This window comes from Magnolia sinica, chromosome 4, assembly GCF_029962835.1.
Source record: "Magnolia sinica isolate HGM2019 chromosome 4, MsV1, whole genome shotgun sequence".
Taxonomy (NCBI): domain Eukaryota; kingdom Viridiplantae; phylum Streptophyta; class Magnoliopsida; order Magnoliales; family Magnoliaceae; genus Magnolia; species Magnolia sinica.
In genome coordinates, this window is record NC_080576.1 from 25,087,385 (window position 1) to 25,111,766 (window position 24,382).

Here is a 24,382-nt window from a genome sequence, read left to right on the forward strand (position 1 = left end):
ATCTGACTCATTTTTGTTTTGATGCCTTAAAGTAATCTGAGAAAAGGGATAGACGGCTTGGATGTACAGATACTTCACGGTGGGCCCGGCCACAGAACTGCCCGTTCGGAGCTAGGGACGGGCGGGGGTAGTACGCAATCCGCGTCCAGTAATCTGTACTGATCGGACGGTCCAAATTCGACACTGGAACGTAGGTAGCGATAACAACCGTCAGATCTAATTGCGACTCTACAGTCGCGCCTTTGTCTTTCCCCAGGTATCTCGGCATCGCTGCTCTCTCCTCGCTTCTGCGCGAAATTGCTTCTTGCGTCCCCGAAAACCGCTGTTCCTTCGAAAGGCGGTTTCATTTTTGCTCAAAACCGCCGGTTCTGGTTTTACTCCTAGTCGGAAGCGGTTTGGGCGTTCGACTGGCGGTTTCAGGTGCGATTTATTTCTCTCTTTTCGTGGAATTGAAGGGAAAAACAGCAACAACGCAATGATATCTTTGCATGTAATCCAGACCTTCCATTTACTGGGCTCCTCTGATGGGCGATGCTTTAGGCCATGGACGATCGAAAGTAACACATCCAACAGTTCACATGCAATGGGAAAAGTCTAGCAATCGATGGCTGGGATTATTCTACATTGTCCGTACCCGTAAGGGTCCACTAGATGAACGGTCTGGGTCACTGGAGGCGAGCTCCGTCTTTATAATGAAATGCTTGCTCGAACAGAAAACGCCGCCGGTTCTGGATGAGCATTGTATAATGGGAACAGAGTTTATTAATCGGACGGCTGGGATCGTTGGTGCAGTTTTGCAAATCCGACCACTTATTGGGGTCCTTCAGATAGACGGTCCAAATTCAACCATTAACCCATTTCCCCATCTCGCGGGGAAACGGATTGGCTACTCCCCCTTGTGCTCTCTGGGCCCCACCATGATGTATGTGTTTCATCCATTTTTCCAGATCATTTTAGCCTCTATCCCAAAAATGAGAGGGATGCAAATCTCAGGTCATGAAAACAATAGTGATTGGATACCCACCATTAAAATCATCCTAAAGCCCACTGTACTGTTTATTTGACATACAACCTGTTGATTAGGTTGTACTGTTTATTTGACATACAACCTGTTGATTAGGTCATACAGACCCATATAGAAGGGAAGAAACAATGATCAGCTTGATCCAAAACTTTTATGGCCTTCAAAAAGTTTTTAACGGTTAACGTTCATTCAACACCGTTTCCTATAATGCCCACAGAGCACCGACTAGCAGCCATTTATTGGTGGCAGGGGAGTAGCCAATCCGTTTCCTTCTCGCGGACTACAGATAGCAAAAATCCCTTCTACCCCGTGCCTACATTGCCACGTGGCGAAACCTGACCAATTAGATATCCTGGGCGTCTGCAGGAAGATGAATTATAAACCGTTTATCTTGGGAAGTCCGGGATGAGCGGTCAGGATCATCACTAGGTGGGGCAGAAGAGGCGAATACCCCCCTTTTTTTTAAATCGTTTATGGAAGGATAATCTGGAACAAAAAAACTCGAGTGGAATCTTTCGGTCTTTTTCTTCGGTCACGTGGAATTCTTTTCCTAGTGGCGAATCTTGCAGCAGAAAGAAACGCGGCTTGGGTAGTGCGCCCCCCCCGCGTAAAGAAGCAAAATCCGAGTTTGCTGATGCTAACGTGCGCGGTTTTGGGCGATGTTGGCTCTGTTCAATTTTATTCTTTTGTGGATGAGTCGAGAAATGCGGCACTCCCGCGTGGGGAGAGATTCAAGAGTACACGTGCTAGCGTGATGCACGTGTGAGAGATCCTGGCCATCTACCAGATGGGAGTGGATTTGGTGAGACCCTAGGAACAGCTTAGTAGGTGAGGCCCTAACCGTGGGGCCTACCTTCGTCTCTGTGTTGTATATCTATCCCGTCCATCAGTTTTTCCAGCTTATTTTAGGGCATGGTTCAAAAAATGAAGTAGATTCAAATCTCAAGCGGACCACACCATAGGAAACAGTGGTCATTGAACGCTCACCATTGAAAAATTCCTAGGGCCCACCGTAATGTTTATTTGCCATCCAATCCGTTGATAAGGTCACATCGCTCACCTACCAGGTGGGGCTGTAGGTGGACAGGAAGCCAGACAGGGATGTCCATGATCTGAGTTCCCGTGTATGCTGAAGATAGGCAGATGGTGATTATCTTTCTAATGAATGAATCAAGCCGTCCATTTTCCTCTTACAATTGTGGCCATCTGATGAGTGGTTTCGCCTAATATATTGGACAGGGTATTGTCCGTGGTCAGCCCCATCTAACACTTGGATCAGATCTCACACACGTGTGCTGCAAGTTGTGTGAAGCAGCGTAGCATTGCTTTGGCATGATTTTCCAACCCATGATTTCATGATTGCTTGGAAGCATAACCTGTTTTGTTTTTATCATTCGGCATTGTTTCTGCCTTCTGGAATTGTTTCTACCTTCTTTTTTCTTCTTTGAATTGGAAATCCCTGGATATGTTTTTGGTTCCAAGTAAATATGCTTAGGATGTTTGGAATATCGGTCACTGCTAGGAAGATGCTCTGTATTGCTAATGTTTTTATTTTTGGAAAAAAGAGGAATTATCCAGTAAGAGGATGCTCCTACATGGGATAGTGTGAAATTGCGTGGTTATCTGATACAATACCATGATGAGGAGGCTTTTGAAGCTTAGAATTATGGCCAAGTCCTAGAAGGGGGTGAATAGGACATTTAAAATTATATGCCAATTAATACAAACACTTAAGCCTTGAGGCCAAGTCACATATATGAGCACTCTTATTGACATCGATCTTGTCGCTCGGACTTGTGGTATGGAAATTACAAGCCAATTGTGGTCATGTATGGTAATTTTCAAGCGGTCCTGCCATCTCTACCAAGAGATGTTTTATGCATTAAATAAAAGCTAAACCATTTTGTTCATCAATTTATGCATGAACAATGAATGAAAGTAATGAACAGAAGGTATAATGCTATAACACCAGAATCATCAATTGAACTTGAGTAAAGTGGAATGTGTACATAACTATTATGTTGTCTGTATAATCTCCTGCTAATGCAATATCCTACAAGGAGGTAATGCCTTGATTAGTAGATGTATAGAGATTTATAGATATCTGGTGATTTTGAATCATCTATTTTACAACAAGGAACTTGTTATCTAAGAAGAACATTGTATCGTGACACACCTAACACCTGGCTTTGTTGTAGGCGATAACCTCTGCTTTAATGATGGATACAACCGTAAGGCATTTGGCATGAAAACAAAACCTGATGTGGACTTGGTGCTGATAAGGCATTCAGCATTAGTCAAAATCTGTATATCCAATCGGTTTCAACTGATTGGTCTGTGAGCATAAACTCTTTAATTCTTTGTAAAGATCGTAGCTCCTTTGTGGATCAATATTGGATTCATCATATATCTCCCGAGCATTCCTATTGTAGATGCTCTATTAAGTCGAGTGCAGACCTGAACTGTCATTAACATACAACACCAAGAAACTCTCACGGGCCTGTATACACTTATAAGTGGTGTTTCCTTTAGAACTGAATGAAGAAATTACCTCATTAAACCTTAACTACCATTGACGTGACTATGAGATTTCTTTGCACACCTAATGTTTAGACCCCTGGGTTAGGAAGCCTTGGTTATACCATATGTCCATTAATGGTATCCTTTTGGTCATTTCTTTTTTGGATGGGATTGTTTTGAGGAACCTCTGGTTGACCTTCCATTATTCCCACATTGGCTAATTGAGGAATGGGCAAATCTTCCTTGTGGCTAGCATGGAGAAAGTTATGTTTTGCCCCTCCAACCCATGATTTCATGATTGCTTGGAAGCATAACCTGTTTTGTTTTTATCATTCGGCATTGTTTCTGCCTTCTGGAATTGTTTCTACCTTCTTTTTTCTTCTTTGAATTGGAAATCCCTGGATATGTTTTTGGTTCCAAGTAAATATGCTTAGGATGTTTGGAATATCGGTCACTGCTAGGAAGATGCTCTGTATTGCTAATGTTTTTATTTTTGGAAAAAAGAGGAATTATCCAGTAAGAGGATGCTCCTACATGGGATAGTGTGAAATTGCGTGGTTATCTGATACAATACCATGATGAGGAGGCTTTTGAAGCTTAGAATTATGGCCAAGTCCTAGAAGGGGGTGAATAGGACATTTAAAATTATATGCCAATTAATACAAACACTTAAGCCTTGAGGCCAAGTCACATATATGAGCACTCTTATTGACATCGATCTTGTCGCTCGGACTTGTGGTATGGAAATTACAAGCCAATTGTGGTCATGTATGGTAATTTTCAAGCGGTCCTGCCATCTCTACCAAGAGATGTTTTATGCATTAAATAAAAGCTAAACCATTTTGTTCATCAATTTATGCATGAACAATGAATGAAAGTAATGAACAGAAGGTATAATGCTATAACACCAGAATCATCAATTGAACTTGAGTAAAGTGGAATGTGTACATAACTATTATGTTGTCTGTATAATCTCCTGCTAATGCAATATCCTACAAGGAGGTAATGCCTTGATTAGTAGATGTATAGAGATTTATAGATATCTGGTGATTTTGAATCATCTATTTTACAACAAGGAACTTGTTATCTAAGAAGAACATTGTATCGTGACACACCTAACACCTGGCTTTGTTGTAGGCGATAACCTCTGCTTTAATGATGGATACAACCGTAAGGCATTTGGCATGAAAACAAAACCTGATGTGGACTTGGTGCTGATAAGGCATTCAGCATTAGTCAAAATCTGTATATCCAATCGGTTTCAACTGATTGGTCTGTGAGCATAAACTCTTTAATTCTTTGTAAAGATCGTAGCTCCTTTGTGGATCAATATTGGATTCATCATATATCTCCCGAGCATTCCTATTGTAGATGCTCTATTAAGTCGAGTGCAGACCTGAACTGTCATTAACATACAACACCAAGAAACTCTCACGGGCCTGTATACACTTATAAGTGGTGTTTCCTTTAGAACTGAATGAAGAAATTACCTCATTAAACCTTAACTACCATTGACGTGACTATGAGATTTCTTTGCACACCTAATGTTTAGACCCTTGGGTTAGGAAGCCTTGGTTATACCATATGTCCATTAATGGTATCCTTTTGGTCATTTCTTTTTTGGATGGGATTGTTTTGAGGAACCTCTGGTTGACCTTCCATTATTCCCACATTGGCTAATTGAGGAATGGGCAAATCTTCCTTGTGGCTAGCATGGAGAAAGTTATGTTTTGCCCCTCAAACGAGTTTCTGGGTTGTGTTATTATGGTTTTTTCTTTCCTTCAGAATTTTCGCATTCCTTGTTTCGACCATCCTTATATTCTATGAATGGTAATAGAATCTGAATCCCTTAATCCCTTAAGATAGTTGATGAAATTGTCACAGATGATTCTGGGTTTTACTATAGATGTCCCATGCCCTCAAGAACCTTGTTTTGTCTTTCAACTTCATTATTATTATTATTGTTGTTGTTATTATTATTATTATTAATATTTTGCATACTAGATATAGATTATTGAGTGGTATGCTATTGTATGAATACATGTGTGCCCTTTCATAGATAAAGGATGAGTGTCATAGTGGGAATAATCATCTGTAAAAGTGATGTTATGCTTTTATCTGGCAATAAATATCTGTACATCACCTCTAAAAAGCTAAAATCCTTATTGGCACCCAACTTCTATGCTCGTGTGTAGTGTTCTTATGCCATTCTTCACATCCACATTCACCACGTGCATAAAATGGTAAGCATCAAGGCTTAATTAATATAGGTTATGCATTAGCGAGTCAACACCAATAACATTTGAACCAAAGATTTACACTGTCTTTTTACTTCTAAAAGAAATCTATAATTATCATCATAAAAAATCATATTGTCTTAGAAGAGAAATAAAGGTGTTGATAAGGTCCCAATGGAAAAATGGACTCTAATTTTATCCTATGAAGATTTTCTGCATCGATCTACTGTTTAGTTTCATTCTCTATGATGACGTAGCACTCCGCATCAGTGGGTCTCCGGCTCTTTAGAAACCTTCACATAGAATTTTAAATATGAGTAGTGGCCCCTGAATTGATCTATCATGAATGCTCATGTGTTTCAATTAAGCTTAATCTTAAACAGGTAAGAGCTTTACATTTATTTTTCTGTTATGTAACCAAACCTTATATATTAGCACTTCTTGAAATAATCATTCTAGTTTCAGAAGTAGCAGGTTTCATCCGTCTTTCTTTTATCCTTTGCTTGCAAAACGTCTTTTGTTACCTTTAACTTACCATTATCCACAGCATGTTTCTTCCTTTCTTAGAGTTATTTGCACGAGTACGCAGTGTGAGCACTCTTAGGTCGATCTTGCTTAAGTCTTTCATCTTCCTGCACACATTGTGTAATCAGCTCGGTCAAGGTCCGCTTTTCCTTTTGTGCTTTGTAATTGACATTGAATGTGCTAAAGCGAAGTGGAAGAGTAATTAGTACGAGATAGACCACCATATTTCCAAATGTCCAAGTTGAGCGCCCTTAGTTTAGAGGTGAGGTGGGACATCTTCATGATACGTTCCCTTATATTCCCATTGCTGTTGTACTTTAAGGAGATGAGTTTGCTAAGATGTGTCTCTGCCTTATCAGATTTGGTGAATCTTTTTCTAATTTCGATTAGGAATTCTTTCATATTTTATTTCTTAGGTATACCTTCACGAATAGACTTCGATATGGAATGCCTTATAATCATAAAACTTAACCTAATCGATCGCTCCTACTTCTCAGACTTGGCCACCTCTACTATTGAACTTGATTCGGTGGGTTTAAGAGGTTGTTCCTCTCTCAAAGCTAAGTCTAGGTCTATGCACCATAGAGTGATCTCGAGGATCTCTTTATGCTCTTGGAAGTTAAAACCGATGAGAGGAGGAATGTTATTGATTTAGGAATTAATTGAAACAACATTAATAACCATGGCACAAAGTTGCAGAAGCTCATATTAGAAAATAATTGCATTAACAACATGAGTGAAGACTTTATCATGCTAACCCTTCATCTAATTGACGGAGTGGTCAAGTAGATCATTCAAGATGATGGGCCTAAACATCAAACATGGTGTGAAAACTAGTGCATCATTAAGATCAATTCCTTTGGGCAGAGATAACAACACACGAATGATTCTCACAACCTGGTTGAATGCCAACAACATAAGCCCGAATGGCCCAACACTTTTGTGGCAAGATTGACCCTTTTATCTTATATCTTATATCATTAACATCATCCACTCCATATCGTTTGACTTCCATTGAATAGTGAACTCCTTTGGGTCGAACGCTGCCCATTTGAAGACAAACGCCCCATTTTTTTATATCCTTAATGTATAGCAAGTATGACATGCTCTTTGAATCCAATAAATGACGGGCATCATTGGTTATTGCCACTTTGGTGGAACATGCAACTAATTCTACCCTCTAATCCTTAGAAACTAGTATTCCACAAATCCATTTCCTCTAATGGATGTACTCAATGTCCTTAAACAAGGAGACGGTAACTGGGTCATCTATGATCACTCCACTTTAGTCTATCCAGGGCAACTGGGTCATCTATGGTCACTACAATTTAATCTATCTAGCCACTTTATCACACTATGGACCCTTTAGAATATAAACGGACATGAAGTCGGGCTTTTATCGAATGCCTTAGATTCGGATAGGTTACTTAGGCCTGAGTGACCATTTAGCATGAATTAATCTCAATTTAAATCTTGATACGCAAACAACATTTTTTTTTTTTTTTTTTTTTTTTTTTGTGGTTCAACTTTAATAGTGACAAATATCTATTCATGCAATTTAACCAAAATGCAGTGGTACACATGTTTATAGCAAGGTTTGAGATCAAGTAATGTTCAATGGGTTAATTGTAACCTCTATGCACAGTACATATATAACGTCCTAATCCACAACGCTCATATTGGATGGTCCATACATGATGCCCACGGCCCATGCATGGGTAAAGAATTATGGGAGGTCCGGATTGGACACTGTGCACATATTGTCCATACAGTGCACTTATGTTCAAGAATCTGACTTTCCCTGGTGAAAGTACAAATAAGTGACGGCAAGAATCTGCAGGCCAGTATCATTTTGAAGCATGGGACACCCAATGATGGGGCCCACAGTTAGGAGAATCTGTGTTCACACATTTCCCTGTCACGTGTATGGTGATGGGGACATCACGCGCACACGTGCACGCACGTCACCCCCTATGTAGGTACGGAAGGAGAGGGAGGGCCCCACCGTCGATCTGGCTCGATGACGACGTCCAGGGAGGGCCTCCTAGTTAGGAGACGGAGTTTTGGTTTATTAGAGTGGGCCCGATAATCAAGTAAAGCCCATCATGGGATCTCATGATCGGGGCCCACTAGTCAGATTAATTTCATATTTTAGGTTTTGATTATTTATGTTATTTAGAATATCATGGATGCTTTAGATTTTTTTGATTAGTTTTTATTTTGGTTTACTTAATCACCAAGTAATAGGTTGCGCACATGGCGCGAGTATTGGGGTATAGCGTTTTCCTATAAATAGGCACCTCTTGTAGTTCTTTTGATTCATTGAAGTTTAATAAAAATTCCTACAAGTTTTTTTCTACTCTTTAAGTTTCTGAGTTGTGGAAAGATTCAAGTGGGTGCGAAGCCCTCCCTTTTCGAATGACTAACCACCGTGGTGCGAAGCCACATCTATCCCCATCTGCCCCTACCCCCTTCCATCCATATATCTCACCTTCTACAGCCATCCTCGCCTCGAATCCATTAGTTTTGCAGCAGATCTTTTCCTTACAACCAGTTTCTAGAATCTGGCCCTGCAGGAGGGTTGAAACTTCGGCAGAGCACCGCGCACAGCCCGTAGCTCGGATCGCCTTGAAACTTTGGGGGTTTGGAGCCCACCCCTGGCCGACCAGGGCCAAGGAATTGGTTTCCGGGTGTGGGACCCGCTCGCACGTGCGGCCATGCTAGTGTGCACGTGCGCCAGGCCCTGGCCCACTGTCCGCTTGCGGGAATTGTCTCCCGGTTCAGGTTTTCTCTTATTTTCTCATTTTCATACCTATTTTCATAAACCCTAACCCTAGATTATATTACCCTTAATTTATTTGCCCTTCTTTTTACCCTAGGGTTCCTTAAGTTGAAATTAGTGAATCCCTTGGATTAGGGACTGATTACTGTGCATGTGTGGATGATTATTTCTTATCTTTGAGTATTGTGTGGTTCATAATTTTTATTGATCCAACCCTAACATGTGTAGGCCTAGACCCGCATAGATTCCCCTTAATTGAATGGTTTGGACTTTCATTTGGGATATGGAATTTGTGTAATTGTTTCTGAACTAACGTGATCTTAAGCCTGAAATCTCGCACATCATATTTGAATTTCATGTCCTGCATCATGTGGTAGAGAGGTCCCTATCATATTTAGTACTAACAAACCCTTTTTTTATTTTTTAAAGGGAAACGATAGAGTACATTTTGCTCTATGTACACATTAGGGTGGTCCTTATTAGGTCTGGCAATGGGCCAGACTTGTTTGTGGGCTTTTTGACCCTCCCGACCAAGCATCGGGTCGGGGCTGATTCATAAGATTTTGGACTGGTTCTGGGCATAAGTTTGGATTCCATCTCGGGTATTAAGGACATCTTTGATGGGGCCCAGACAGACCGGGACTCCAGGCCCGTTTATGGCTATAATGTGCCCAATGAGGACCTGATAATAAGTCGTGGCACTGTGAATTTAAGGCCCGACAGATAAATGAGCCAGAGATTCTGAGCTGATCAATTCCCTGCAAATGAACGGCTAAGGAGAATACAACAAGAGTCCACATTCAGTCGGAGTAGTTCCAATCTGGGAGATCTTTGGAGCATCTGCCATGACCTATACATGATGGGACTGTGTGATTGACAGTCTGGTTCCCCGAACTGAAGGGTCCAATGCATGTTTGTCGGTCTTTGATGAGGTGTCGTCCTGGTGAGTAAAACTCAACATAGAAAAGGTGAGTGACACACATACATTGAATTTGTGCACATGCGCAGAGCCCATTGCACTCATCAGTGGGGCCTAACATGAAAATACCTGGACCAAAGGTCAACAAGGTCCACTTATCAGGTGGGTGTGGGCCACGTGCATGTTGAATAGAGAATCTTCTTCCTTTTTTTTAGCTACATGTGTGGTCAGGGATGAATGGCCTATGTCTATCATTTGTATGCCACGTTGGCATGTATGCTGTGAATTGCATCTTCCATCTCTTATTGCATGAATTGCCCCAGATATAACTCACGGGAATTATAAAGTACCTATGCAGTGGGCATGAAAATGCAACTGGTGACAAAATTGTAACAGGCTTTCCTACTTGAGACTGGCTTCCATGATTACAATTCTGAACTTGGGAAGAAATCCTCACATAAGATGAATGTTGGCTCTGATACCAACTGTGGGCACCAATTCACCCAGAAACCACAGATCACATACATGTGCCAATGAGGATTTAGATCCTTGAAAATGTACCTGTTTTCTCCATTGATGAACCTTGAAGCTACCTAAAGGATATGATGAATAGTGCCCTGTCACATATCTTCCTCCTTGCTTGCCCATAAGCACAGCCAGATGTGAAGCTTTGTGCATTGAGAGATTGCAAGCCAGAGTCAGGGACTGGTCATTTTATAGAGAAACCTCCTTGGTGAGTCCTTCCCATTGTAGGATTCCAATAACCTGCATTTCCACACTCCCTCAAAAAAGAGGGAAATAGTCTTTGCCTCCTTGTAGTTTAAGTTTTTGGTACATCAAGGCCTACAATATAAAAGTATGACCACATCTATATGGGCCTCTTCTGGATGCTCAACTAACTGATCCATACCGTCTATGTCCATCATCCATATTCGTGTCGCATGTGGCCCACCTTAAGAGCAGATGCTAACAAGGATTGTACAAACAATCTGATTTTGGGACAGTGACTTAAGTGGCTGAGGGTTCCACAATTTAATCGATTTAATTTCAGTTAAATATGCCATGCATACAATTTCTGAGTGCTTGTGTATTAATTGTCGTATGCTGCCAGAGTATGAAATAACTTCCCAAAAGATATTGGTGAACATTCAGCAGAGAAAAATTCATCAACCGGCTTATTAGTATTGTCTGATTGCCTTTGAGTTTTTGGTCCATGGTAACCCAATGGTGGCTCGTCAAGTGGAAAATCTGATTGATGATGGTGAGCTGCCTTTCCAATACAGCTGCCCGGCCCCTCATCTCCATTTGGGATAATTCATCTCTGCAAATCCAACACGGAGGAACTAGTTGATTTAGTTCCAGTTAAATATTCCATGTCTACAATTTCTGAGTGCTTGCATGTTAAGTGTGATATGCTGCCAGAGAATCAAATAACTTCAGATGTCGGTGAATGGTCAACAAAGAAAAATTCATCAATCGTCATTTGTATTGTCTGATTGCCTATGAGTTTTTGGTCCATGACCAATGTTGGCTCATCAAGTGTAAAATCTGATCGATGATGGTGAGCTGCCAGGCTCCTCATCTCCAGTTGGTATAAATCATCTCTGCAAATCCAACGTGGAGGAACTAATTGATTTAATTTCAGTTAATTATGCTATGCGTACAATTTCTGAGTGCTTGTGTATTAAGTGTGATATGCTGCCAGATTAGCAAATATTAACTTCCCAAAAGATATTGGTGAATGTTCAACAAAGAAAAATTCAATAATCGTCATTCGTATAATCTGATTGCCTCTGAAATTTTGGTCCATGACTCAATGGTGGCTCATCAAGTGGAAAATCATCGAAGATCGTGAGCTGCCTTTCTAATACACAGCTGCCCGACCATTAATCTCCATTTGGAATAGTTCATCTCTCCAAATACAATGTGGAGGGACTAATCAGACCAATCTTTCTTTGCTATCCTTTCTACTAGGAGTTAGCAACCTTTGTTGCCCCTCATCTTCTCTTTGTTCCTTTGTTTTGTAATTCCTTTTATCGTCTTATTTTGGTAGTTGGAACTCTGCTGAGGTTTCAACCTCAACAAAGCCTACTTTTTTTAAAGCTGGAATCTGGCGCAAGGAGTTGAATTTTGGGTTTTCTTGCCAAGGCTTTCCTGGACATCACAATGGCCGGCGAGAAGACAATTGAGAAACGTATCCTTTCATCATTGATTCTCTATATCTTTTCGCTGCTATCTATTTTGTCTTTGCTTTTAAGCTAGCTATACTTGGATCTTTGTCGCAGCGATGAGTATGCATTTAAAACCAAGTGTTCAAAATATCGTAACATACTAATATAGTAGAAGTGTTGTGGCCATACAATTGTTGTATCTCTATATGTATGTAGTGGCCAAATGCGTCATTTGTACCAGTTTGTATCGTCAATTCATTCTCGATACAATTGTTAGGATATCAGGAATTTTTGATAAATAAATACAGAATTTAGTGCATCTTGTTAGTATTTCCTTCTTATTGTTTTGTAGGCCATTTTTATCACTTTTTGTGACCCATATAGCATATCCTCCAACAAATTGTTCATCTTTTTGGGAAAACTTTGATATACATTTTAAATTAGGATTATTTATCCCTTTTTGTTGGATTTTTAAGTCATTTTTTTTCTTCCATATTGTAAGGATTTTTATTTTATTTTATTTTATTTTAATTGAAAGTGTGAAAAACATTAAAAACACAAACATAAACATATCGAGCATTTTCCCAAAGGTATTGCTTATATCCTTTTTCTTTGAATTTTTTAAATCATTTTTTTTTCTTCATATTTTAAGTGGTTTTATTTTATTTTATTTTATTTTTTTATTTATTTAAAATTGAAAGTGTGAAAAACATTAAAAACATAAACATGAACATAGTGAACATCTTATAAATGATAAAGAATGTACCTGCCAAGGAGGGACACTGGTTAAACTCTTTAATTGGTACAATTACAGAATGCCACAGATGAAAAATCTTGAAAAATTAGTTTCCTGGGCTGGACAGTATATCTTCATCATCATCATCACAGATGCTAAATCTTGAAAAATTATCTTCCTAAGCTGGAATATATCATCATCCTCATCATGTTTCATCAGTCGTATTTGAAACATGAACTCTGTTGATTGCTGGACAAAAACTTATGGTTGGACACGTGTCCAAAGGTATATTCCAATCCACTTAAAAAATATATTCTTATGTAATTATAGGGCCAACAGTTGCTTAGTTGCATTGTGGGTTTTGTAAATCTGATGCTATGTCTTCCATCTAAAAGCTTTTTACCTAGTACTTGTGTAAACTGGGCCAGCCTGGGCTTAGAAAAATAAAAATTTGAATGGTCCCAGCCTAACAGGTACAGCTCTGTCAGTTAAAACTCCGGGCCCAAACTGACCCAGGCCTTGCCCATGCCTGACAGGGAGGGTAGAACTCACAATTACACTAAACATTTGTTATGCATGTTCATGAAAAAAAAAAAAAAACAAAAAACAAAAAACCCAAGGAAAAAAATAAATCCAGAAGTTGCACTCAAAACATGTTGAGTGCCAGAATCCGTCATGGGTCGACATGGGTACTTCACTCGTTTTGAGGAATCTCCCAATTCAATCTTGAGATCTGTTCTCCCTGTCAGTGATAAATCAATAATCATCTGATTGAATGTCTCCCAACTCAATCTTTAGAGAAAAGTGTGATTTTTTTCTTTCTTTCTTGTAGAGTACACGGTTCTGTGTGCAATGCACCATATTGAGTGTGTTGCACTCGGTCTTGTGTCCACATGCACTGCATTATACTGAAGCATATCTCTTGAGATAGGATATGATTTCAATATTTCCTTTATTCTTATCATAACAAGGAGATTACAAGGATAAGAATAAAGGAATACTGAAATCAAATCCTATCTCAATAGATATGCTTTAGTATGATGCACTGCATGTGCACACAAGACTGAGTGTAAAACACTCAGTATGGTGCACTAAACACAACTCTGTAGTCTTAACATGTTCTAATGCATGGCATGTTGTTACATGTTATAAAACAATATAAAAAATTCTTTTGTCCATTTTGTTTAATTTGACAACACCTTTAGATTCTTATAATACTGTGTGAATGCATTTGCTTGGCTTCTGATGATCTAAAGACCTGGATTTAACAAGCTACCAAACCTCGGCTTATGTTATAACATTTATCCTTTAGATTTTGGATCAATGTTATCGTTGCTTTGATGTGAAGTTGTCATCATGAATCTCAATTACCAGCCTTATTTAACTTTTGCCAACATGGTTTGGTCCAATGTTTTAAATATCATTATCGCATTATGTATCGCACCCTTGGGATATGAATACATATCGGTTATCGCATGGGATATATCGGTTGTATTGTGTAATGTACTGCTGTTGTTGGGAAACATGGGAACATTGGGAAATAGGTCGTATTTTTCAAGGAAACTTTAAGGATTGTTGAAAAAGACATTAATACACACATAAAAATCAGAACATTACAAAAAAAAAAGTGCACATAATAGGGGTTTCCTTTGTATGGGGTCCTAATACATGCATTGTCCAACCGAACTGATGCAAGTATATTTAAAGTCTATTCATATAATTTATAAGCGTAAAAAGACATGTATGGAAACACAAGTAATACATTCAAAAGTAAAAGAAGAATCACTTGATCAGGTTGCATGTTTGATTTTATGTTTGGATACAAAGATTGCAACTGATTTGCGAGAAATTGAGAAATTTTGATTTTTCCCAATTTTCCGCAACTTGCCCCATCTCCCCCAAATCCGTGTTTTTTCATGGAAAACATAAAGAATCATCGATTTGTTACCATTTGACACTGATTTAATGTGATTTACAGCAAAAAAATAGATCGAAAATTGAAAATGCTCACCGGATCGAATAGGTGGGATATATCAGCACTACCTATGCATTTCGTATCACACAGGTGGGATACAAGATATATCGTGGGATATATCGACCGATATCGTCAATATTTAAAACACTAATTTGGTCTTTACGTAAAGTACAATTTTGATTGAAGCTCAAGTTCATGCCATTTTCTACCTTGATATTGGTTACAAAGGGTTGTTTGTTTTTCTTAACTCTATTTCATTCAGATATGGAGGCAATGAGCATGGGTTCAAAGTCAGGTTCCTTTGCTGCTTTGGCTAAGGAAGATATGGTACAGTGTCCATTATATCTCTTTCTGTTCATGTCTCATGCCATGTTACTTGGACAAACGTGTGTTGGTGACAGGCATAGTCACAAGGTGTTAGTCTATCATGCATAAACACTCTAAGAAACCTGAAATGCTTACACTTCCATACAAATATATAGTGATGGACACACACACACACACATAGAAAGATAAACAACCAGAAGAAAAGGATAACATAAGTTTCTTCCAAATAGAAGTGTTGAACGTGTCTGATAGACACAGGTGCTTGGTAGCACACGTGTCCTTGTTACATAGGTACCATATGAGTGGATTTATGTGCTTTATGTTCTTCTTTAGAAAATGGAGTGTCCTGGTTGGATAGCTACCATATGATCAGTCTCACTTTTCCTTTTGGGGGTGTGCTACACCCTTCAGAATCATGATCAGTTTCCCCTTTTCTTCTGGGGATGTGTGCTTCATCCTTCAAAAATCATTATTGGTTTCCTCTCTGGGGATATGTATAGAAATAGTTGTGTATATTTGTCTTTTTTGGTGTGTGTGTGTGTGTATCTTGGTTTCTTTCTCTAGGCTTCCTATGGCCCACAAGCTCCAAAAGTCCCCAAAATCTCTCAAAAGTTGCAAAATATATATGTTTTTTTTTAAAATAAAAATAAAAAAATTTAAGGTTAAGGCCTAAATACACTTTAAAATAGAAATCCTCCAAAAAATTTGCAAAAAAAAAAGAAGGAAAAAATCAATTTTTTAATCGGGTGCTGCCAGTTTTAAAGACCGATTATTAAATCATATGATTCGATATGGACCATATGATTCACGATTTGATTGTACGATTCATCTGGAATTGCGTTCGTATGTATGATCCATATCATACGACCATACGATATGATATGAATTGTACTGTAAATCGTACGATAACTTCAACACTTCCTGGAGGAAGAAACAATCCATCATGGCGCGATCTTTTGCTGAAGCTGAGTATCAGGTGATGGCTCATGCAACATTTGAACTTATTCGGCTTCGAACCCTCTTACATGAGTTATAATCCCCCAAGTTCCATTCCTTTGCACATCGATAATCAAGCTACCATTCATATTGTCAGCAATCCAGTGTTCCATGAGTGCCCAAAGCACATTGAGATTAATTGTCATTTCATTCAAGAGAAAGTTGCTACTAAGGAAATTGCAATTCCATTTCGTGCTGGGGACTAGCTGGCCGATGTTCTTACTAAGTCTCTTAGTCGAGATGCTCTTCTTCATATCACTAGCAAGTTGGGCATGATCAGTATCTATGCTCCAACCGGAGGGGGCGTATAGAAATAGTTGTGTGTATATTTGTGTCTTTTTGGGTGTGTATGTATATATATAGTGTTGTATGCTCCTACGGAGTATGTTTCTGTATTCTTAGCCTTATAATAAAAGGTATGGGGGGATTGTTGTCCTAACACACCAAAAGCTTCTCTCTCCAAACTCTATCTTCTCTCACACATTTCTCTTGCTCTTCTCCTTTTCTTCTTCACTTCTCTTCCTAAATCCTCCTATATGTGCTTCATCCTTAAGAATCATAATCAATTTTACCTTTCATTCTGGTGGACTTTTGTTTCATCCTTCAGAATCACAATTGGTTCCATTGAAAACCCATCATCCACATGGAAAGAGATTAGTAAGACCTTGTGTGAAAAATGCCATTGGAAACTGTTCCATTTGCTAGAGATTGTTAAAATAGTTGCTTGAAACTTAACATTGAAGTTGCCTTCATTAGTGTCCCCTTTTGTACTAGTCTGGAACATTCAGATCCTTTTACCATCAATGATATGGAGAAAACTTGCTTTGTTGCTTTATGATTCGTGTCCATGATCTTTTGTGGAAAAACACATGCATAGACTGAAGAAAAAGAGCCAAACTAAGAACCCAAGAGCCATAGCAAAAACACGAGATGAGGCCTACGTCCATGAGGCAACAACAAGGAGCTTATTCTTCGTTAAAACAAGAGAAAATAGAAATACAAGGTGTACCTATTTCCCACTCTTCCATTTTACAAAACTCTCTCACCAAGGAATGCCCCAGAAGAATAACCCTCACTCTTTATACATGTTCTCCTTATATAGACAATACCACTAGAGAGAGCACATGCCAAAGCCTAAGAGAGCTAGTGATGAGGACATCACATCACATACACCCTTACGTACGCATCAGAGGAGGAGGTGGGCCACACCGATTTCCCTGTGGGTAGGCGAGTATCCGTGATCGTGTTGAAGACCCAATGTTCATGTGCGAGCATCTGGAAGACCCCACACTAAGAAGATGCACATGGGCTGCTTTATGTAGTGATCCAGACCGTTGGATTGGAGGGATGCGACGATCGGGCCATTAGATCGCATGAATGTATGATTGGGCGATTGATCATTGATCGTCCACATCAGTTTTAGATTTTATCATCTTTTAGGATTTAGTTTTTTATTATTTTATATTTGGACACATTATGAGTGTTTTGGTTGATTTTATTTAAACTAGGGCTATTTTCGTTAAGATTCACAAGATAGGGGGATTATTGTAATTTTTTAAACTTCTTGGATCTATAAAGAGAGGGGGGCATGTGACTTCTCTCCCATTGGATTTTATGATTAAAAAAAAAAAAGCTTTTACTTTCGTCTCCCATCTTCATGCAATTTGAAGATGCTTCCATGTAATTTGGAAGGAAGATTGGTGCGAGGCTAATCTTCATCAACGGAGGTGTGAGGTCTCCATCTATCTCCATATCATCTTATCTTTTCTTCCCCATTCAGGTATTTTCTTCAGGTTATTCATTCTCTCCATCTCAGATCTTCGTTTTCTTCCAAACCCTACTTTCCCATACCCATCCACAATCCAAACCCTAACCGACCTAAACTCATCCTCCCACGCCACACATGTGACTGTACGGCCACACATGTGAATCCCACTTGCCTCTTTTGGTTTCCCACCATCATTATATCAAAACCCCTTTCTTCCATCCCCGAAACCCCAACCCTAAACGTAAAATTCTTAATTTTCCTACTTCCCCAAATTACCTAAACCCTAACTTTCACCCTATGTTGTATTAGGTTTCCTATTTTGAAATAGACTAAATCCTATGCTAATTGGATGTTCCTACATCCATTAGATCCTAGTTTCTTTTTATTTAATGATCTTGTGTTACGATGTTTGTAGCTTAGGCTAGGATTATGCACGGTTTTCATTTGATTTTCATGATATTTGTGATGATTATAGCGATGTTTGTGTTTTTTTTGTTAAATATCTTAATTCGGTTATTTGATCTCACATGTTCCTTAGTTCATGCATTGGTCCTGCATCAGCTAGCTTTCACTGTACACATTTATATGTACATATGTACGTATGCAAGAGGGGAGGAGAGGCATGAAACACCAACGTAGCAACATGTTTACATCCACCTCTTCAACATGATCTTTCATGCTGCAGATGGTGGCTGTAAATTATAGAAGATGGAAACAGCCCTTGCCCTGATGGAATCATGGTCGCTGTAATCTGTAGTATGGGCAGGTTTAGTCAGGCGTTTTAACACCTAGTATCTATAATACTGTCAGTTGTAGATACTTAAGTCTGCATTGCAGGTCACTGGTATTAAAATGTCAGGTTTACTCATGTGTCCTATGTAAAACCATGATCTGTGATACTGTGCTGGTGGGTTCTAGAATCCTGATATTATCAATCTCTTTGTATGTGGGTGATGTTCTTTCCGTCCAAACGGACTATTATATTCGTAATGGCCCTTTTCACCTTATGTTGTTCGATGTGTTAACTTTAAAGGCCTGAATGTTTGGTTTTTCTGTTTTAGGCTTCTGGGAAAGGTGGTGGCCCATCTGATTCTAAATTTTGTGTATCTTCATCAGAGAACACTACTTTTAGCACCAAAGCATGGAACACCAAGCAAGCCTTTTCCCACCCACCTACTGGCTTCTATAGTTACTACTACCCAGGTTTGCTTTGAAGTGTTCTAAGTTGTGTCAAAATGCTTTCATTCTTGGAGGGATATAAAAAATGCCTTTTGGTTTTGCTTGGTGGCTTGCAGGATATGATAGGGCTTATAGAGAATGGGATGATCAGGTGTATTTTCTCAGGGGAGGAATAGATATGCCATACTCTGTAAGTTCTTGGCTCCATCTTTTAGTCACCATATTCAAATGGGTTGAATTGGCCACATTCAATGGGAGTATTCAAATGGGCTTCTGATTAAGAATATATGAACGGTCCAGATCAATAATTGGCCCTCTCATATGCCAGCTAAAAAACTTTGGGAACGTTGTGAACATCTCCAAAAGGCAGGGATGTTAGTATTTCCCTAAATTTTAGCCTAAAGAGTTGAAATAAATAGGTTAGAATTATATTGACCATCCACTTGAATAGAGGGACCTTTCATGTTACCTTTTGCATGGTTCAAACACTAGGTTTAAGGCAGTGGCATATTCAAGATGTCCCCATTCTAATGGATGGTCCAGATCAATGAGCATATTCACCCATGAGTGTTGGTGGAAAGTCAATGAAGGCTAATGCTATTCACTAGGCCAGTGAATATTAACAAATCCAATTTAAAAAGTTCTGTTTGTTCCAAGTTAGCACATATTTACCATTTCAACATGTTCTTTTATTTTGAAACTGAGCTGCGAAGTTCCATACTTTTCTTTTTGTTCTCCATGAAAAGACAGAAAAAGAAAACATTCATCTTATTTACTTGTCTGATCATTGTATTGTATTTGATAATTAATGTGATTTGGTTCATTACCACCACAGCAGGGCTCTGGCTTTCGATCAGCTACTCTTCAGAAAGTATACAACCCCAAAGTGTCTTTGTTTCCTAACCAAGGGCATGTAGGAATACGCCCACAAAATGGATTCACTAACTCGAGGACAGATGGCCGAAACTGGGCTGTTAATGACAGAGTTAAGGTGAGAGAGAATTTCAACAGACATGGGGTGTTTGGCGCATCTAGTGATCGAAGCCGTGGTCCTCGGGCTAGCAGAGTGAAGGATCCTTTAAACTCATCATCTGATAAGGATCAGTTGAGTTCTTTGGTACAAAGGGACCAATATAACCTAAAGGATTTTCAGACTAAGTATGAGCAAGCAATGTTCTTCGTGATAAAATCATATAGTGAGGATGACATTCATAAAAGCATCAAGTATAATGTATGGGCAAGCACTGCGCACGGAAATGAGAAACTCAACGCAGCATTCCATGATGCAGAGATGAGATCAAGTGAAAAGGGCATCAGGTGTCCAATCTTCCTCTTCTTCTCAGTGAGTCTTCAATGCCCTTCTATGCAATAACCAGCTGTTTCTACTCTGTTTTTATTTTTTGGTAGCTGGTAGGTCTCCCGTCTTCTAATTCATATTCTTGTATAGAGTTTGGATAAGAAATTTACTAGCCACCCTCACCATTTGTTGCTATCCTGTTGTTGCTTGCCCCTTGTGCTTTAACACAATGGGGATCCAGGCTGTTCATCTTGAGGCATCCCAACCATAGATGGACTGTGTGGTAATGTTCCATCAATCGAAGAATCTCATCTCCATATGAAACAGTTGAAATACTCGTTGTTTCAAACTGTATGTTGTGTGAACTGTGAGGATCTCTTATTACTGAGATTTTCTGCCATTTTGGTATGTTCATGGTGCAGCCTGGCGGATGAACAATCTGGATCACCATGCAGCACGGCACCAGACATGGGCAACAATGGGAGAACAAAATGGGCCAATGCCAGCAAACTCCCCGGGACAGGAGCTCATTTTTTAATGGCTTTGAGAATGTGTGTGCGTTGGTATTAACTAGCATATTGAAACATTGGCTTTATTTCATGAGTGGAGCTGTGGATATTCATCCTGGGGAGTTACTTGATACTCCGGCTGTGTATGGCGTTTGATATGCAGGCACTTAGAAATGGTATATGTTGCGTATATTAATCCAAATTTAACCGACTAAATCGTGGAACACAGTTTTGTTAACTATGAAAATCAGGTTGGTTGAACAATCCAAACTTTTGATTCATAACATTTGCTTTTTGAAATAAGATCATTGGATATTTTCCACTTCTAACCGACCAATAATCATACAACAATCTAATATTTAGATAACCAAATAAGAGTAATTTTTTGTTCATGATGTCCATGCTGGTGCCCATAATTTGGACATTTTAGTTTGAACTATTTGTATGCCACACAAGCAATTGCTCAGTATTTCCAACTGCCTTTGTATCATCCATCATACTCTGCTAAAGTATCAAAGTATTTCTCTATTCATCACACTACCATGGGCATGAAAATCACATAAATACATGAATGGGCATGAGTTGCATGGTGTATTATTCTCTAGTTTTTGGATGTTGATACTTGTGCATGTTTATTTAACCCTAGCAATTAGGTCATAATAGTGCAATGCTGAGAGACTTCAGAGCACTACAACACTAGAATGACATCTATTTTTCTATTTTTCATTAACCGGTTAATCCAATTAGTCTTCTAGGCCTGTGATTTAATGCATCAGACATTTGACGATGGATGGGTTAAGTTTTCATTTTGATGGTTGTGTATGATTTTGTAATAAATGGTACGGATAAATAGATGAGTCAAGCAATATATGCCGATGGTTGATTTCTTTTGATTTGTTTCAGGTAAATGCAAGTGGGCAGTTTGTAGGATTGGCTGAGATGATTGGGCAGGTTGATTTCAAAAAGAGCATGGATTTTTGGCAGCAAGACAAGTGGAATGGTTTCTTCCCTGTAAAATGGCATATAATAAAAGACATCACTAACAGTCAGCTTAGGCACATCATACTTGCAAACAACGATAATAAGCCTGTAACAAATAGCAGGGATACTCAGGAGGTAATCTCCCCACAATCCTCTCTCCCTCTCTGTTCTTTTTAATTTTTATTTATTTATTTATTTATTTTTTAATTTTTAATTTTTTTTTAAATCCAGATCATTCTGCATGCCTAATTTGGAGTGTGTGCACCTGTCCTTTTGTCCATGGAAGCACCACACACTTTGTTTTTGGAACTGGGTGTAAGAACAATAAATAAGTAAAAGATGTCCCCATTTATAGACAGGATACTTTCTGTGATTATATTTTTTGCTGATATGGATCCTTGAACTTACTATGTAATTGCTACGGCTGCATTTTTTTTTTTTTTTTGGATGGGCACCATGGCTGCATTTGGATGCTCAACTGAATTGAATTGCAGTAAGGGCGCATTTGTTTTTGTGCAATATGCTTGAAAATGAATAGATATCTGCAGAATCCTACTATGACGCTATTGCAAAGAAAAAAAAAGAAAAGGCGTAGAATCCCTTCTTTTTTCTTCTTCTTCTTCTTCTTCTTCTTCTTCTTTAATTCCAAGCTAATCTGCAAAAACAGGGAAACCAGTACCTCCCAAAAAGTTTGGCTTGATTTCTAACTGCTGATAGGAAATAAAGAGACCATTTGACTGTTGACTTTTTTTTTCCATTTCTACATGATCCATGGAAAACTGCGCTGCAAAACAAATGCGCAGATTTCCCTATGGAATACATGTTTCCATTTCCTCTGGATTCCATGCCAGTTTCACATATCAATGAATGGTTTCAACAAAAACAAAAATGCCCCAACCTCATTCCAAATGAGGCAACTGGCAAAGGTGGGTTAGCCGGACTCCATTTCTAGTGATGGATCAGCCCCATGTTGCATATTCTATCGTTTCAAATCAAATGAGCAGGGTTTGAATTAGGAATTTGATTTAAATGAGTTGCAATTCTAACTAAGCATTGAAACCCCTAAGCTATCAGGCCATATGTACAGGAAAAAAAAAGAAAAAGAAGAAGATGAAAAAGACAAGCTTGTAGTGGTTCTCTGACTATAATAGTTCAATGCGTCATGTAACTATAGGCAATTATTGTTACCTATGTTCCAGTATTTTATTGAATTGATAATTTTCGGTATATTATTCAATCAAACTTGAGGAATTTTGGCAAACCCAATTTCTGGGTTTTTCCATCTAACATATCCTTTTTGGTATTATCATTCCCCTTTGCAGATTGGATTTTCACAGGGTTTGGAAATGCTGGATATTTTTAAGAACTACCCAGCAAAAACATCAATATTAGATGATTTTGTTTTCTATGAAGATGGGGAGAAGTTGAAGTGCCACAGGCCCTCACCGCCACATTTGGAAATAAGGTGTAACAATAATTCTCCAGTGAGTATCACCGTCTTCCTCAACTATTTCAGTTAATCATAATTAAGACGTAATTAGGATTAACTAAATAGAATTATATATATTAGAGATTCTGATCTCTAATATATAATTATGATTAACAAAATGAGATTTACTCATTTTCAGGCGTCCAGCAAACAGGCCTTTAGTATTATTACTAATCTCGTACTGAATTCTTCTCAGAAGCGCCCAGAAACAGCCGCAGGGAAGGACGAGGCGTTGGCAAGAGTGAAGGGAACTATGGGTCCGAAACGATCTCTCATCACCCTCACGAAGGACTTCTCTCTCAATCCCTGAGTTCCTAAGAAGGAAATGATTATGAAGTATGCGACTGCGGCGTGATTAGACCTGAAGAAATTCTCTGTGGCCCCGCTTAATAAGTTGATGTTATTGTGAACTTTCCAAGTCTGAGAGTTGGAATCCAGTGAATTTCCTGGTTTTGGTTCATTTCTCCACCCCATTTCTGGAGACATTTGGTATATTTGATGTGTTGGTTTTGGGCCAGGGCAGGTTGGCACCATAATTTAAAAACTCAAGAAGGCGACTTGACTCGATGCTCAATCAGACTCAAGCTGAGTCGAGTCAGACTCCTTAGTGAGTTTCACTGTGACTTGGTTTGATTTGTGGTCGAGTCAAATTGACTCAGTCGAGTTTTGAATCAGGTCACTGAATTTTAGAACAATGATTGGGACCACAGTTTAAAAATCTGAAAATTCAACTCGACGCAATGTCTAGCTGGGGTGCTTTACTCGAAGACTCGACCAAGTCAACTTGGATTGATTCATATTAAAGAATTAAGCTAAAAACATTTGACTTTAGAGCAAGCATTTAAAATAGTTATGATTGTTTAAATATTATCAGCTACCAGAAAAGGACATTCCCAAATGCCCGCATGTGGTATTTTGGTTGAGGAGTTCTTCCACCTTTTAGCAAA

The 24,382-nt window shown here is 38.9% G+C and overlaps 1 protein-coding gene and 1 long non-coding RNA gene across 6 annotated transcripts; both read left to right on the forward strand.

Annotated features, from left to right (window-relative positions):
- Positions 1 to 231: 231 nt before the first annotated feature.
- LOC131242820 (YTH domain-containing protein ECT3-like) lies at positions 232 to 24,382 on the forward strand. Of its 5 annotated transcripts, XM_058241720.1 has the most exons (9): positions 232 to 420; positions 12,061 to 12,201; positions 15,152 to 15,216; positions 19,042 to 19,183; positions 19,276 to 19,349; positions 19,995 to 20,501; positions 21,869 to 22,081; positions 23,269 to 23,430; positions 23,575 to 24,381. In XM_058241720.1, exons 2-9 carry the CDS (start codon positions 12,174 to 12,176, stop codon positions 23,743 to 23,745), a joined length of 1,362 nt encoding a protein of 453 aa, XP_058097703.1. In that variant the 5' UTR covers positions 232 to 420; positions 12,061 to 12,173; the 3' UTR covers positions 23,746 to 24,381. The 5 variants fall into 5 exon arrangements, with proteins under 5 accessions (XP_058097703.1, XP_058097704.1, XP_058097706.1 ...); XM_058241721.1 differs by lacking the exon at positions 232 to 420 and having other exon boundaries at positions 11,602 to 12,201; positions 19,998 to 20,501; positions 23,575 to 24,382; XM_058241723.1 differs by lacking the exon at positions 232 to 420 and having other exon boundaries at positions 11,603 to 12,201; positions 23,635 to 24,382.
- On the forward strand, positions 20,522 to 21,090 carry LOC131242821 (uncharacterized). The gene is made up of 2 exons (XR_009169738.1): positions 20,522 to 20,739; positions 20,879 to 21,090. It is a non-coding gene; the product is annotated as an uncharacterized LOC131242821 (long non-coding RNA).

Bases quoted from the DNA above. Each gene is read 5' to 3' on its own strand.
- LOC131242820 (XM_058241720.1), top strand. From the start codon at position 12,174: ATGGCCGGCGAGAAGACAATTGAGAAAC. The intron at 19,184-19,275 runs GTTTGCTTTGAA...GGTGGCTTGCAG, and splicing joins CTATAGTTACTACTACCCAG to GATATGATAGGGCTTATAGA. The intron at 20,502-21,868 runs GTGAGTCTTCAA...GATTTGTTTCAG, and splicing joins CAATCTTCCTCTTCTTCTCA to GTAAATGCAAGTGGGCAGTT.